Source organism: Molothrus ater, chromosome 30, assembly GCF_012460135.2.
Source record: "Molothrus ater isolate BHLD 08-10-18 breed brown headed cowbird chromosome 30, BPBGC_Mater_1.1, whole genome shotgun sequence".
Classification (NCBI taxonomy): domain Eukaryota; kingdom Metazoa; phylum Chordata; class Aves; order Passeriformes; family Icteridae; genus Molothrus; species Molothrus ater.
The window spans coordinates 1,500,449-1,516,420 of record NC_050507.2 but is presented as its reverse complement, the minus strand read 5'-3'; the positions used below and the strand labels follow the sequence as shown (position 1 = coordinate 1,516,420).

At 58.9% G+C, this 15,972-nt stretch overlaps 1 protein-coding gene across 5 annotated transcripts in view; it reads right to left on the bottom strand.

Annotated features, from left to right (window-relative positions):
• Positions 1 to 3,336: 3,336 nt before the first annotated feature.
• The window catches only part of LRP1 (LDL receptor related protein 1), a 120,741-nt gene continuing 108,105 nt past the window's right edge, over positions 3,337 to 15,972 (bottom strand). For 4 of the 5 annotated variants that reach the window (XM_036399995.2, XM_036399997.2, XM_036399996.2 and 1 more), the window contains exons 76-89: positions 15,489 to 15,760; positions 14,415 to 14,593; positions 14,124 to 14,230; positions 13,805 to 13,921; positions 13,537 to 13,713; positions 12,868 to 13,008; positions 12,036 to 12,209; positions 10,779 to 10,940; positions 9,338 to 9,512; positions 8,191 to 8,295; positions 7,933 to 7,997; positions 6,426 to 6,513; positions 6,191 to 6,335; positions 3,337 to 4,703 (exon numbers count right to left, since the gene is read on the bottom strand). In XM_036399995.2, the coding sequence (XP_036255888.1) occupies positions 4,563 to 4,703; positions 6,191 to 6,335; positions 6,426 to 6,513; positions 7,933 to 7,997; positions 8,191 to 8,295; positions 9,338 to 9,512; positions 10,779 to 10,940; positions 12,036 to 12,209; positions 12,868 to 13,008; positions 13,537 to 13,713; positions 13,805 to 13,921; positions 14,124 to 14,230; positions 14,415 to 14,593; positions 15,489 to 15,760 (2,048 nt within the window). In that variant the 3' untranslated portion in view covers positions 3,337 to 4,562. Of the gene's footprint in view, positions 4,704 to 6,190; positions 6,336 to 6,425; positions 6,514 to 7,932; positions 7,998 to 8,190; positions 8,296 to 9,337; positions 9,513 to 10,778; positions 10,941 to 12,035; positions 12,210 to 12,867; positions 13,009 to 13,536; positions 13,714 to 13,804; positions 13,922 to 14,123; positions 14,231 to 14,414; positions 14,594 to 15,488; positions 15,761 to 15,972 lie in introns of those variants that run through there. The other variant, XM_054517729.1, reaches the window with a different exon arrangement.

The window sequence follows — 15,972 nt, the reverse complement described above, 5'->3', positions numbered from 1 at the left end:
CCTCCCCATCCGGGACCCCCCCGTTGCTGCGACCCCCGCCCCATTTCCCGGAGACCCCACCGGAGGCACGGGCGGCGCTGCCCCTCCTGCTTGAACCCCCCCAAAACTCCCTCAGGAAGGGGTGGGGGCACCCTGGGGACCCCCCCCCCCCCCTTATCCTGCCCCCCCCACCCGCGTCACCTGCACGGACACGTGTGTGCAAATGGACACGTGTGTGCAAACGGACACGTGTGTGCACATGGACACGTGTGTGCAAATGGACACGCGTGTGCTCATGCCCCGGCCCCCAGCCCCTCTCCCAGGGGTCCTCGAGGGGTTGTGCCCCCCCCCGGCCGTTAATTGATCGTTAATTGCTGTTATCGCTGTGATTAGCGCGGGGAGCTGAGGGGATCGGCGGCGCTGGCGACGTTCGGGGGGGGTTTGGGGGCACTCGGGGGGGGTTTAAGGGGGGGATTTGGGGGCACTCGGGGGTGGTGGGGGGCACGCAGGGGCGGGGGGGGCGCTGCGGAACCGCGTGGACGCGCGGAGACGGAATTAGAACAGGAGAAACGGGGAAAAGGGAAAGGAGAGGGTGAGGAGTGAGGGAGAGAGAGAGGAGAGCGCAGAGCCACGAGGAGCGGGGGGTCCGGAGCTGCTGCTGCCATCACGGGGGTCCCAACCAGCCCCGGACCGCCCTCATGGGGGTCCTGGGTATGTGGGGGGGTCAGAGGAGCGACCCCCGCTTGAGGGGGACCCCCCCATCCCATCCCTGCGGCTGCTGCTGCCCCGCTGGGTGTGAGACCCCAGAGCCCCCGATCCCCCCAGAGCCCCCCGATCCTTCCTGAGCCCCCCGATCCTCTCTGAGCTCCCCGATCCTTCCTGAGCCCCCCCGATCCCCCCAGAGCCCCCGATCCCCCCAGAGCCCCCCGATCCTTCCTGAACCCCCCGATCCTCCCTGAGCCCCCCCGATCCCCCCAGAGCCCCCGATCCCCCCAGAGCCCCCCGATCCTTCCTGAACCCCCCGAACCTCCCTGAGCCCCCCGAACCTTCCTGAGCCCCCCGAACCTTCCTGAGCTCCCCGATCCTTCCTGAGCCCCCCGAACCTCCCTGAGCTCCCCAATCCTCTCTGAGCTCCCCGATCCTCCCAGAGCACCCCGATCCTTTCTGAGCCCCTCAATCCTCTCAGAGCCCCCCGATCCTTCCTGAACCCCCCTGATCCCCCCGGAGCCCCCCGATCCTCCCGGAGGCCCCCGATCCTCCCAGAGCCCCCCGATTCTCCCTGAACCCCCCGATCCTTTCTGAGCCCCTCAATCCTCTCAGAGCCCCCCCCCCCATCCTCCCTGAGCCCCCCGATCCCCCCGGAGCCCCCAGTTCCCGCATTTCGGGGGTCTCCGCACCCCCTCCCCACCCCTCCCACCCTCTCCAATCCCACCGGGGTCCCCCAGCGCTGCCCCCTCCGTTGGGGTGACCGAAGCCTGGAGGGGCTCCGGGGGCACCCAGACCCCTCGGGACCCCCCCAAAATCGCCAGGAAAACTCCTCAAGGGCGGGTCCTGAGAATGTGGGGGTCAGAGCGTGACCCCCCCGCTCCTCCCTGACCCCCCCAATTCCCGCATTTCAGGGGTCTCCGCACCCCCTCCCACCCTCTCCAATCCCACCGGGGTCTCCCCCAGCGCTGCTCCCCCCGTGGTTTGGGGTGACCAAAGCTCCGGGGACCCCCCCCCCCCCAAATCACCAGGAAAACTCCCCCGGGGGGGGTCCCCGATGGTCTCACACACCCCGGGGTCCGCGAGGCTCTTCCAGAGCCCCCTCCCCACTTTAAGCAGCCCACGGGAGGGGCAGAAGCAGGCGAGGGGGATGAATGGGGGAAGAGGGTGAAAAATAGAAAATATTGAAGGGAAAAGATAAAAAGGATTTGGTGAAGGGTGGGGGGGGGGTGGTGGTGGTGGGGAGGGGGGAGAGGGGAAAAGGGAGGAAAAACCTCGGGAGGAGATTTAAGGACCGATAAGTGAACAAAGAGCCGGGATTGAAATAGATCTGAGGCCGCCGGCACCCGGCGCGGGGCTGGGGGGGCTCAAAGGCAGCGGCTGCGGGGGGCCGGGGGGTGATGATGATGATGGTGATGATGAGGATGAAGATGATGATGAGGATGATGGGGAGGGGGCTCAGGGAGACCCCCGGGGGGGGCACCAGGAGCTGCCATGGCCCTGGGGGTCCCTCGCAGCCGCCTGGCTCGCGTTGAGGATGATGATGGGAGCGATGCCCTGAGCCCCCCACCCCCGCAGGACGAGCCCCCCACGGGTGACCACGAGGCGCAGACGGGAGCCCACGGGTGCCTGGGGTAAGGGGGGGGGTCCCAAGTGAGCCCCCCCCTCAGCTGGTGCTGTTCTGGTCGCCCCTGTGGTTGTGGGGGGGTGGGAGAGTGAGAGGGGACACCCCCAGGCACGGGGGGGGGCACAAGGGAGGGGAAAATGGGGAGATGGGGGACATGGGGGACACTGGGGGACATGGGGGACACTGGGGGACATGGGGGACACTGGGGGTACTCAGGGGACACGGGGACACAGAGGGGATATGGGAGATGCTCAGGAGACATGGGGGACACTCAGGGGATATGGGGAACACAATGGGGGTACATGGGGAACAGGAGGGACACGCTGAGGGGTCATGAGGGATGCTTAGGGGACACGAGGGACAATGGGAGGACATGGGGGACACAGGGGGGACATGGGAGATGCTCAGGGGACATGGAGGAGACAGAGGTGGGACATGGGGGACACTCAGGGTGGGCTTACGGGGGGAATCCATGGGGGCGGACAGGTGGGACACGGAGGGGGTGACACGGGGGGGGACATGGAAGGGAACACATGGGGGGGACACAGAGGGGGTGACACTGTGGGGGACACATGGGGGGACACGGGGGGGTCACACTGGGGGGGACACGGGGACGCGCGCGCTGCCCCCCCTGCCCCGTTCTCGATGGCGGTGTCGCCACCTGGTGGCGGCTCCCGGGACTGCGCGCGCCGCCGGCGCCGCCGGTTCCCCCATTCCCCGTTCCCCGTTCCCCATTCCCCGCTCCCCATTCCCCGTTCCCCATTCCCCGTTCCCGGTTCCCCAATCCCCGTTCCCCTCTCCCCATTCCCCATTCCCCGTTCCGGTTCCCCTCTCCCCATTCCCCATTCCCCTTTCCCCCTTTTCCCTTTCCCCATTCCCCTTTCCCACCTTCCCCTTTCCCCATTCCCAGTTCCCCATTCCCCTTTCCCCATTCCCATTCCCAGTTCCCCATTCCCCGTTCCCCATCCCCATTCCCAAAAATGCCCCCCCCCCTCCCGCCCCCCTCTCCAACCATCAGCCCGCGCTTCACTTTTTAAAAATTTTATTTATAACAATATCTGTTTTGTTTAGTTGTAAAGTAATCCAGCAAAAATTATTAAAACATTTCCCCCCAATAAAAGGATGGGGTGTCCCCCCCCCCCCGCCCCCCCACATGCGTTTATTTATTTATTTCTACTATAAAAGCTAGGTCATTTCCAGGTTTGTTTGGGTTTTTTTTTGGTTTTTTGGGGTTTTTTGTGTTTTTTAGGGTTTTTTTAATTATTTTTCCTGTTAAAAAATGTGCATGTTGGAGAGCAGGAGAGAGGGAGGGGGCTGAGGGGCTGGGGACCCCCCCACCCCACACCTCAGTGGGGCTGGGGGCTTCATCCTGACCCCTGTAACAGTTGGGGAGGGAATGGGGGAAAGGGAGGCAGAGAGAGGGAGGGGAAAATTGGGAAATTGGAGAGGGAGGGGAGAAGGAAAAAAGGGGAGGGAGGGGAAAATTGGAAAATTGGGGAGGGAGAGGAAAATTGGAAAATTGGGGAGGGAGGGGGGGAAAATTGGGGAGGGAGGGGGGGAAAATTCGAAAATTGGGGAGGGGGAAGGAAAAGAGTGGAGGGGGAAAATGGGGCAAAAAGAGGGGAGGGAGGGGAATGGGGGGAAAAATGGGAGGGAGGGGAATGGGGCAAAAATGGGAGGGAGGGGAATGGGGGGAAAAATGGGAGGGAGGGGAATGGGGCAAAAATGGGAGGGAGGGGAATGGGGGCAAAAATGGGAGGGAGGGGAATGGGGGCTGGGGGGGAGCTGCAGGACAAGGGGGAAGCCAAGGAGCAGCAAATTGGGGCGGGGGAAGCAAATGGGGGTCCCTGGGGAGGGGAGCTCTGCCCTTAGGGGGGGTTTGGGAGCGTGTGGGACCCTCCTGTGCCTCCCCTCCAAGCTGTGACCCCTTCCCCAGCTGTGACCCCCATGTGTGTCCCCCCCCTCCACCCCAAACCCCAGCCCCGATGTGTTTGATGGTGAGAGGAGGGAAAAACAAGGAGGAGAAAAGGACGGGGGGGGGGGGGGGGCGCCCAAATGTAAAGAAATTTCAAAGAAACCAAACCAAAAAAAAAAAAAGCCGGGTCTGGGCCTGAAACCAGGGGTGGGGGAGAAGAGGGGGGAAAAATATACAGGTAATAATACTGCTCACATAGAAAAGTAATAATCCTTCATTTGTACATTTATACAGCGGCTCGTGGCCCCCCCCCCCGGCCCCCTCGTGCCCCCCTATCTATGCCAGGGGGTCTGCAAGGTCGTCGTCCCCCCCCCGTGCCAGCAGCTCCCGTTTCTCGTCCGTGCTGGCCAGGGAGTTGCGGCTGTTGTGGGCCCCCATGTAGAGCGTGGCGTACACGGGGTTGGTGAAGTTGGTGGGCTGCAAAAAAAGGGGGGGCAGAAAAGGTGGGAGGGGGTAAGGACATCCCCAAAGCCCCCCCCTCATCACCTCCCCCCTGGCCAGAAATGCCATCCCTGGGGGTGGGGGGTGCTCGCCACGCTGGGGTCACTCGGGGAGAGCCCCCCATAGATGGGACCTCGTGTTGAAATGGGGCAGCTCTGCTGGCTCTGCCTGCAGCCCCCAGCCCCAAAACCTCTGTGGCTCCTCAGAGCCCCCAGCCCCAAAATCCGAGACCCCTCAGAGACCCCAAAGCCTTTGAGAGCCCTCAGAGACCCCAAAGCCTTTGAGAGTCCTCAGAGACCCCAACCAAAAACCTTTGAGAGCCCTCAGAGACCCCAAAGCCTTTGAGAGCCCTCAGAGACCCCAACCAAAAACCTTTGAGAGCCCTCAGAGACCCCAAAGCCTTTGAGAGCCCTCAGAGACCCCAACCTCAAAATCTTTGAGACCCCTCAGAGACCCCAAAGCCTTTGAGAGCCCTCAGAGACCCCAACCAAAAACCTTTGAGACCCCTCAGAGACCCCAAAGCCTTTGAGAGCCCTCAGAGACGCCAAAACCTTTGAGAGCCCTCAGAGCCCCCAACCCCAAAACTTTTGAGATCCCTCAGACCCCCCAACCCAAAGCCTATGAGAGGCCTCAGAGCCCCCCAACCCCAAAACCTTTGTGAACCTTCAGAGCCTCCCAGCCCCAAAATCTGAGACCCCTCAGAGACCCCAAAACCTTTGAGACCCCTCAGAGTCCCCCAACCCAAAACCTTTGAGATCCCTCAAAGCCTCTGCAACCCCTCAGACCTCCCAGTTGAGACCCTCAGAGACCCATCAGCCCCAAAATCTGAGACCCCTCAGAGACCCCAAAGCCTTTGTGACCCCTCAGAGCTCCCCAGCCCCAAAACCTTTGAGACCCCTCAGAGACCCCAAAACCTTTGAGACCCCTCAGAACCCCCAACCCCAAAACCTTTGAGACCCCTCAGAGACCCCAAAACCTTTGAAAATCCTGAGACCCCAAAACCTTTGTGACCCCTCAGAGCCCCTCAACCCCAAAACCTTTGAGACCCCTCAGAGCTCCCCAGCCCCAAAATCTGAGATCCCTCAGAGCTTCCCAATCCAAAACCTTTGAGACCCCTCAGAGACCCCAAAACCTTTAAGATCCCTCAGAACCCCCCAGCCCCAAAACCTTTGAGACCCCTCAGAGACCCCAAAACCTTTGAAAATCCTGAGACCCCAAAACCTTTGTGACCCCTCAGAGCCCCTCAACCCCAAAACCTTTGAGACCCCTCAGAGACCCCAAAACCTTTGAGATCCCTCAGACTCAATTGAGAATCCCTCTCTCTCCCAACTGAGACCCTCAGAGACCCATCAGCCCCAAAACCCCTCAGAACCCCCCCTTGAGAGCCACAGCAACGTGCCCCCCACCCCAGCACGTGTCCCCCACTTTGGGCAGGACCCTGCAGAGCCCCCAGCCCCTCTCACCTTGTCGGGGTCCAGGGCAAAGTCAGCATCCAGCAGCTCCCCCACGTCGTCATCGGGCTCCCCCTCGTACATTTTGTACGTGGGGTTCCCAATCTCCACGTTCATGGCACCGTTGGTCATCCTCTGGTGCTGGAAGCCCTTGGCACTGAGGTTTGAGGGGGGCACAGGGTCAGTGACACCCCCAGGGTGTCCCCAAACCCTCGAGGAGCCCCCCCCGTCCATGGGCATCACTCACCCTTTAATTCTCCATTTGTACCACACAAAAGCCACCACGGTGAGGAGGATGAGGAGCAGCAGGATGGGGATGACGATGGAGGCTGTTCCTGAGGGAGGAAGGCACTCAGAGCCCTGGGGACATGTGGGGCAGCCTGGGCTGGGCCTGTCCCCCCCTTTTCACCAGAGAACGGGGGGCAGGAGGTGCTCAGGGGCAATAAACCCATGGGAGCGGTGTGGGGTGGAAACGGGGTCACACAGGGCCCCTAAATTAACCTGACCCCCAAAATAACCCTGGGAGTGGTGTGGGGTGGAAATGGGGTCACACAGTGCCCCTAAATTAACCTGTCCCCCAAAATAACCCATGGGAGCGGTGTGGGACGGAAACGGGGTCACACAGTGCCCCTAAATTAACCTGACCCCCAAAATAACCCTGGGAGTGGTGTGGGGTGGAAATGGGGTCACACACTGACCCCAAATTAACCTGTCCCCCAAAATAACCCTGGGAGTGGTGTGGGGTGGAAATGGGGTCACACAGTGCCCCTAAATTAACCTGACCCCCAAAAACCCATGGGTGTGGTGTGGGGTGGAAATGGGGTCACACACTGCCCCAAGATTAACCTATATCCCCCCAAAAAAACTCCTCAGAGTGGTGTGGGATGGAAATGGGGTCACATACCGACCCCAAATTAACCTGACCCCCAAAATAACCCTGGGTGTGGTGTGGGGTGGAAATGGGGTCACACACTGCCCCAAGATTAACCTATATCCCCCCAAAAAACCCCTCAGAGTGGTGTGGGATGGAAATGGGGTCACATACCGACCCCAAATTAACCTGACCCCCAAAAAACGCCCTGGGTATGGCATGGAAGGGGGGGGGGGGGTCACACACTGCCCCCCAGTTAATCTGCCCCCCAAAAATCCCCTGGGTGTGGCGTGGGATGGAAAGGGGGTCACACAGTGCCCCCCAACAAAGTGCCTGACAAATGCCCTGGGTTTGGTGTGGCATGGAAGGGGAGTCACCCACTGTCCCCCACTTAACCTGCCCCCCAAAAACCCCCCTGGGTATGGCATGGAAGGGGGGGGGTCACACATTGTCCCCCACTTAACCTGCCCCCCAAAACCCCCCTGGGTGTGGTGTGGGATGGAAGGGGGGGTTCACCCACTGCCCCCAAATTAACCTGCCCCCCAAAACCCCCCTGGGTGTGGTGTGGGATGGAAGGGGGGTCACACAGTGCCCCCACATTAACCTGCCCCCCAAAAACCCCCCTGGGTGTGGTGTGGGATGGAAGGAGGCGTCACACAGTGCCCCCACATTAACCTGCCCCCCAAAACCCCCCTGGGTGTGGTGTGGGATGGAAGGGGGGTCACACACTGCCCCCACATTAACCTGCCCCCCAAAACGCCCCTGGGTGTGGTGTGGGATGGAAGGGGGTTCACCCACTGCCCCCAAATTAACCTGCCCCCCAAAACCCCCCTGGGTGTGGGGTGGCACGAACGGGGGGTGCCACCCAGTGCCCCCCACTCACGGCTGCTCTGCTGCTCGCCCACCACCAGCTCCTCGCAGCGCGGGCCCGTCCTGCCCGCGGGGCACCTGGGGGAGAGCAGCAGGGAGAGCACCGGGATTAGCGGGGCAGGGCCATGCAGGGAGGGAGGGAGGGACAGCAGCACACGGAGCTGGGGTCGGGCCGGGGCGGGGACACAGATTTGGGGCGTGTCAGTGACGTTTGGAGGGACAAAGAGCCCCTCTGAGCCCCCCCATCCCGTGTGCCCCCCTCCTCTCTTACTGGCATTCTGGCAGCTGGGTCTTGTCGCTGATGGAGCAGGTGCCACCGTGCAGGCAGAAATTGTCACAGGTCAGGCAGCTCGGGGCTATCTTCCCATCGGGGCAGCTGGGGGGGCACAGGGGATCAGCCCCACGGGTACCACCAGGCTGCCCTGTGCCATCCCTGGCTGCCCTGTGCCATCCCTGGGTGTTCTGTGCTACCCCTGGGGTGCTCTGTGCCATCCCTGGGTGTTCTGTGCCATCCCTGGGTGCTCTGTGCCATCCCTGGGGTGTTCTGTGCCATCCCTGGGTGTTCTGTGCTACCCCTGGGGTGTTCTGTGCCATCCCTGGGGTGTTCTGTGCCATCCCTGGGTGTTCTGTGCCATCCCTGGGTGCTCTGTGCCCCCTCTGGGTGTTCTGTGCCCCCTTGGGGTGTTCTGTGCCATCCCTGGGGTGTTCTGTGCCCTCCCTGGGGTGCTCTGTGCCATCCCTGGGTGTTCTGTGCCATCCCTGGGGTGTTCTGTGCCATCCCTGGGGTGTTCTGTGCCATCCCTGGGGTGTTCTGTGCCTCCTTTGGGTGTTCTGTGCCATCCCTGGGTGCTCTGTGCCCCCTCTGGGTGTTCTGTGCTACCCCTGGGGTGCTCTGTGCCCCCTCTGGGTGCTCTGTGCTACCCCCACCTGCCCTGTGCCCCCTCCAGGGTGTTCTGTGCCCCCCCTCTGGGTGTTCTGTGCCCTCCCTGGGGTGCTCTGTGCCATCCCTGGGGTGTTCTGTGCCATCCCTGGGGTGTTCTGTGCCTCCTTTGGGGGTTCTGTGCCCCCTTGGGGTGTTCTGTGCCCCCTTGGGGTGTTCTGTGCCATCCCTGGGGTGTTCTGTGCCATCCCTGGGGTGTTCTGTGCCTCCTTTGGGGGTTCTGTGCCCTCCCTGGGTGTTCTGTGCCCCCTCATCCCCTCAGGACTCAGCTCTGGGCTCATCCCACCCCTGGGACACCAGGATGGGCTCTGGGGATGCACTCAGACACATCCACCTCCTCCTCATCCTCCCAGATTTACCCACCCTGTATTACCCACCCAGCTCTGGCCATCCCTGCCATAGAGGAACAGATTTTTCTGGTTTTCTCTGTGCCCACCACCCTTTTTCCCCCCTCCAGCTGCACATTCCCAACACCTACATGCAGGAAACCTCTCCACTCTGCTTGTTGATGTTGCACTTGCCCTCCTGGCACCGGGAGCACTTGTTCTCCTGGCACTGGGCACCCTCAAACTGAGGGGGGCAGCGGCACTGCTTGGCACCACTGGCTGTCATCTGGCACACGCCGTCGTTCTCACAGTAATCAAAGCACTGCCCTGGGAGGGGGCACAAGGGGGTCAGGGTGGGCAGCTGGTGGTGCCAGTGCTCCATGGAGGAGCAGCCAGCCCCACAGAGCATCCCAGCAAAGAGGGGGACGTGCAAATCCAGTCCCATGGGTGCTGCTCCCAAATGGAGGGGGAGATGGGAGCCCAAGCCCTGATGGTGTCCCCAGAGGGGACACAGAGGGTGGGAAAAACACAGAAGAGGGTTGGGAACCCAACACTCTGGCATTGTCCCCAGAGGTCTGTCCCCAGACATCCCCAGGTGAGGGACACCCACCCTTCTGTCCCCAGACATCCCCAGGTGAGGGACACCCATCCTTTTAATGCCCAAATTGTCCCCAGGCATCCCCAAATGAGGGACACCCATCCTTCCAACACCTTCCACTGCTGTCCCCAGGTGTCCCCAACTGAGGGACACCCATCCTTTTAATGCCCCCATTGTTGTCCCCAGACATCCCCAAATGAGTGACACCCATGTTCCCAACTCCCCCATTACTGTCCCCAGACACCCACAGATGAGTGACACCCACCCTTCCAACACCCCTTCCAACATTGCTGTCCCCAGATGTCCTCAGGTGAGTGACACCCATCCTTTTAACGCCCAAATTGTCCCCAGACACCCCCAAATGAGTGACACCCATGCTTTTAATGTCCCCACTGTCGTCCCCAGACATCCCCAAATGAGTGACACCCATCTTTTTAACGCCCCCATTGTTGTCCCCAGACACCCCCAAATGAGGGACACCCATCCTCCTGACTCCCCCATTACTGTCCCCAGACACCCACAGATGAGTGACACCCATCCTTCCAACACCCCTTCCAACACTGCTGTCCCCAGATGTCCTCAGGTGAGGAACACTCACCCTTTTAATGCCCAAATTGTCCCCACACACCCCCAAATGAGTGCCACCCATCCTTTTAATGCCCAAATTGTCCCCAGACACCCCCAAATGAGTGCCACCCATCCTTTTAACGCCCAAATTGTCCCCAGACACCCCCAAATGAGTGCCACCCATCCTTTTAACGCCCAAATTGTCCCCAGACACCCTCAAATGAGTGACACCCATTTTTTAACGCCCAAATTGTCCCCAAACACCCCCAAATGAGTGCCACCCATCTTTTTAACGCCCAAATTGTCCCCAGACACCCCCAAATGAGTGCCACCCGTCCTTTTAACGCCCAAAATGTCCCCAGACACCTCCAAACGAGTGCCACCCACCCTCCCAGTGCCCCCAGCCGTGTCCCAGCAGTGTCACTCACGGTACTGGCAGCGGTCCCCGATGAAGGAGGGCAGGCAGCGGCAGCTGGGCTGGTTGCCCTGGTTGACGCTGCAGCTGCCGTTGTGCTGGCAGTAACCCGAGCACACCTGCTGGTTACACCTGGGCCCCGTGAAACCCGTGGGGCAGCGGCAGGTCGGCATTCCTGGGGAGAAAAATCCCCTTAGAGCCACTGAAGGAAGGTCAGGACAGATGGACACGAGAGGTCTCTGAAGCCAGAGCGCGGAATTTGGGGTTTATTGCAAAGGGCCAAGTGCAGGGACCTGCCTGGAGCTGCCAACCACAGCTGGAGCAGCCCCAAAGAGGGAGAGAGTGGTTAAGAGGATAAGAGAGTGAGGTTCCCATTATAAATCTTCTTCTGGTCATGGAACTTGGGGTTTATTGCAAAGGGTCTGGGTGCAGGGAGCTGCTGGGAACTGCCAGCCACAGCTGGAGCAGGACTGAGAGAAGAGAGGGGTAGAGAGGATGAGAGACAGAGAGAGGTTCCTGTTGCAATACAATAAAGCTTCTTCTGGTCGTGGAACTTGGAGTTTATTGCAAAGGGCCAAGTGCAGGGACCTGCCTGGAGCTGCCACCCACAGCTGGAGCAGGACTGAGAGAGGGGGAGAGAGGTAGAGAGGATGAGAGAGCAAGGTTCCCATTATAAATCTTCTTCTGGTTATGGAATTTGGGGTTTATTGCAAAGGGCCAAGTGCAGGGACCTGCTGGGAACTGCCAGCCACAGCTGGAGCAGGCCTGAGAGAGAGAGAGTGATAAAGAGGATGAGAATGAGGTTCCTGTTACAATACAATAAATCTTCTTCTGGGGGCACAGAGGATCGTGGAACTTGGGGTTCATTGCAAAGGGCCAAGTGCAGGGAGCTGCCTGGAGCTGCCAGCCACAGCTGGAGCAGGACTGAGAGAGGGAGAGAGGTAAAGAGGATAAGGGAGTGAGGTTCCCATTATAAATCTTCTTCTGGTCGTGGAACTTGGGGTTCATTGCAAAGGGCCAAGTGCAGGGAGCTGCTGGGAACTGCCAGGCACAGCTGGAGCAGGACTGAGAGAGGGAGAGAGGTAAAGAGGATAAGGGAGTGAGGTTCCCATTATAAATCTTCTTCTGGTCATGGAACTTGGAGTTTATTGCAAAGGGCCAAGTGCAGGGAGCTGCCTGGAGCTGCCAGGCACAGCTGGAGCAGGACTGAGAGAGGGGGAGAGAGCTAAAGAGGAAGAGAGAGCGAGGTTCCCTGACCCCCCTGGCTCACCTGAGGGGGAGGCAGCGCAGGTGCCCCCGTTCTGGCAGAAGCCTGAGCACTGGTTGATCTGGCACCTGTCCCCGCTGTAGTGGGGCTGGCAGCGGCACTTTGCCTGCTTGCGGGCGTTCAGGAAGCAGCTGCCACCGTTCAGGCACTCCAGGTCACACGTGTCAGTGGTGGGCACTGCCAGGGAGGGGTGAAAAAAATGTGAGAAATATGAAAAATGTGTATTTTATGCTTGGTTTTTGGCGAATATTCAAGTGAATGTTATATGTGCTGTGTTAGAAAGTGATGGTGTGTTAATTTTCTCAAGTAGTGTGGTGGAGTTATATAAATATAAATATAAATATAAATATAAATATAAATATAAATATAAATATAAATATAAATATAAATATAATATATAGATATATAGATATAAATATATATATAAATATACCTAAATATAAATATAGGATATAAGATATAAGATATAAGATATAAGATATAGATATATAGATATAGATATAAATATAGATATAAACATACCTAAATATAAATATAGGATATAAGATATAAGATATAGATATATAGATATAGATATAAATATAGATATAAACATACCTAAATATAAATATAGGATATAAGGTATAAGATATAGATATATAGATATAGGTATAAATATAGATATAAACATACCTAAATATAAATATAAATAAGATATAGATATAGATATAGATATAGATACAGATACAAAGGCACAGAGGCACAGAGGGGATGGAAGTGAGCAGGGCTGCGCTGGCAGGACCCAACCTCCCCCTTCATCCTCATCCTCATCCTCTGCTCCTCTGGTGTCACCTACCTACAGGGGACACGGTGGGCGAGGGGACAACCACACAGGTGCCATTGTCCAGGCGTTTCCCATTGGGGCAGGTGCACACGGGGCCACTGGGGCTGAGCAGGCAGAGCCACTCGCACTTCTTACGGTCACAAGGGTTGGTCACTGCAGGAGGAGAGGGCACAGATGGTGAGGACAGAGAGGTGGTGACAGTGTGGTGACCCACAGCCCTTCTTGCTCCTCTAGGACATTCCCCTCCACAGCTCTGTGCTGTGCTCTCCATGCCCTGAGGTCACCACCTGCCCAGCTGGACTCACCAACCCCTTGCTCTGCCCACCCAGACACCCCCACTCTGGGTAAGGACTTGGGGGTCTGAGTCCCCTCAGACTCAATGCAGGAGGAGAGGGCACAGATGGTGAGGACAGAGAGGTGGTGACCCACAGCTCTTCTTGTTCCACACCACCTCCAAAGCTCTGTGCTGTGCTCTCCATGCCCTGAGGTCACCACCTGGCCAGTTGGACTCCCCAAACCCACTTCAGCAACCCCTTGCTCTGCCCACCCAGACACCCCAACTTTGGGCAGGAACTTGGGGGTCTGAGTCCCCTCTTCCCAAGCTCTACCAACACCTCCCTCACCCCCTGGCACCTCCCCACCACCCCAGGAGCAGGGTGGGGGTCCCAGGCCCTCACCCACCCTCTGGCTGCTTGTACTGGTGGTAGAGCACGACGTCGGTGGCGTGGTTGAGGCCGGATGTCAGGTTGGTGACAGGCTTCTGCCCGAACTTGTGGATCTTGAAGATGCGGTTGTTGATGTAGGTGACGCCATAGATGTAGTCCTCAAAGATGTCGATGCTGAACGGGTGGCTCAGCCCTGAGAAAGCCAGGAGAAGACACGTGGAGGCAGGGATTTGGGGATTTGGGGTGGGTTCTGAGGCCAGGGACCCCCATGGGACACCCCTTACCCCTCTTGTTGTCGATGGCCACCACAGGGTCGGTGCCGTTGAGGCGGATGCTGCCGATGACGGAGAGCTTGGCATCGGCCCAGTACAGCCTCTCGTTGTGGTAGTCCACAGCCAGACCTGAGGGGACACAGCCCTCAGTGAGCCCCCAGTCCTCCCCAAGCCCCTCCTGAGCAGCTGACCCATAGAGCAGCACTGCCACTACCCCTATACCCTTCTGCCATGGGGCTCCAAGCCCTCAGAACAACACTCCCCAACACAAATGGTTGGACGTGTCCCCATCGTGGCTTTTGTCCCCCCTCCTGTCACCTGTCTCTCTCACCTGTTGGCCACTGGATGTTGTCCTGCACCAGGGTCTCCCGCAGCGTCCCATCCATGGCAGCTGTCTCAATCTTGGGGTGATTGCCCCAGTCTGACCAGTACATTGTTCTGTAAGGACACAGGCAGGTCATTCCCAGGGGAACAGGACAGCCCGATGACCAGGGAGGAGAAACCCTCCCACACCATCCCCATGGCATCCTGGAGTCACCAGGCAACTCAAGAAGACACAGAGAGTGACCCTGGGACACATGGGTGGTGAGGTGAGTGCTGTGAGGGCTGGGAAGTCCCTCACCCCCTTAGTGGATCCACCACGATGGCGTGGGGCTCGTCGATCATCCCCGAAATCAGCGTCTTGCGGTTCTCGCCCTTCATCTGCGCCACCTCGATGACGTCCCGCCCCGAGTCCGTCCAGTAGATGTTCCCGGCCACCCAATCGATGGCGATTCCCCTCGGCATCTTCAGCCCTGAGATCTGTGTGGGGCAGTGTTGCAGTGTGATGCATTAGCCTGTCTCAGTATCCCGGTTCTTTCCCCAGGTGTGCCAATCACCTCTCCCTTCCCCTCCCTTGCCCCTGCTGGGTGCTGTCTGTCAGTCTTGGCATTCCAGAAAGGGCCTCGTGTGATTGGTGAAGTTCAAAAGATGCCTCTCAGCCCTGGGGGGACATTGGGCCATCCAGGTGTCCTTTGTCCCCTGAGACTTCCCCCCCTTACCTGGTTGGTGGCTCCCTACCCCTTCCCTGCCCCTCTCCCTGGGGTTAAAAGACACAGCAAGCACACAGTTTCTTTGTTCTGTTGGAGCTGGTGCTGCATTCAGAGGCTTGTGGGCCAGGAATAAAGTTCTGGATCGAAACCCTCCAGCAGAACTTGACTCCTTTCCTTCACCATTGCCTTAAAGCTTCTCCACCAGAGGTAAACCTGAGCTCCTGCAAGCCTGGACTTGTCCCAAGCACCCAGCTGCAATATCCAGCCAGCCAAAGGTGTCTCTGAGGTGAAACCACCACAGCTGCTGCCTTTGGTCAAGCAGCAAGGGCCAGACGAGCCCAGGCACGTCCCATTTGGCAATACTGGTATTTAATTCCAATATATTGGCACCCAATGTGAGGCAGCTCCATCCTGGGGCTGGATCAGTCAGGAAAGAGACCCCTGAGGTGGCACCCTCACTTTTGCTGCAATATCCAGCCAGCCAAAGGTGCCTCTGAGGTGAAACCACCACAGCTGCTGCCTTTGGTCAAGCAGCAAGGGCTGGGCAAGCCCAGGCACGTCCCATCCAGCTATATTGGGATTTAATTCCAATAGGGCAGAGTGGGGACAGTGAGAGGAGAGGAAACCACCACCCATCCCTCCATGCCCTGGCAGAGCTCGCTCACGTTCAGGTGGGTGACGCCGCCGTCGATCTGGCGCCGGTTGCGGTTGGAGGCGGTGGAGGCGGAGGAGGAGGCAGGCAGCTCCCGGTAGGAGATCCTGCCCGTGTGCCAGTTGGTCCAGTAGATCTTGTTGCCCTTGACGTAGATGTCCATGGCGTCGATGCGCACGTTCTCGTCGCCCTGGAAGGCCGGCTCGTAGGCTGAGTTGGGGTTGAAGGGGTACATGCTCCTGATCTTGTTGTCATCTGCGATGTAGAGGATCTGGTGCTCGGAGCCTGAAGAGGAAGAGGAGGAGGAGGAGGAGAGGTTGGCATGGGCTGGATTGGGAACAGGGGATCAGCCAGGAGTGGGGATCTCCTGATCTTGTAGAGGATCTGGTGCTCGGAGGCTGAAGAGGAAGAGAAGGAGGAAGACGAGGATGAGGAGGACAAGGAGGATGGGCAGAGCTGCATTCCATTTGGGTCTGTGGGGTCTCTGTGGGGTCTGT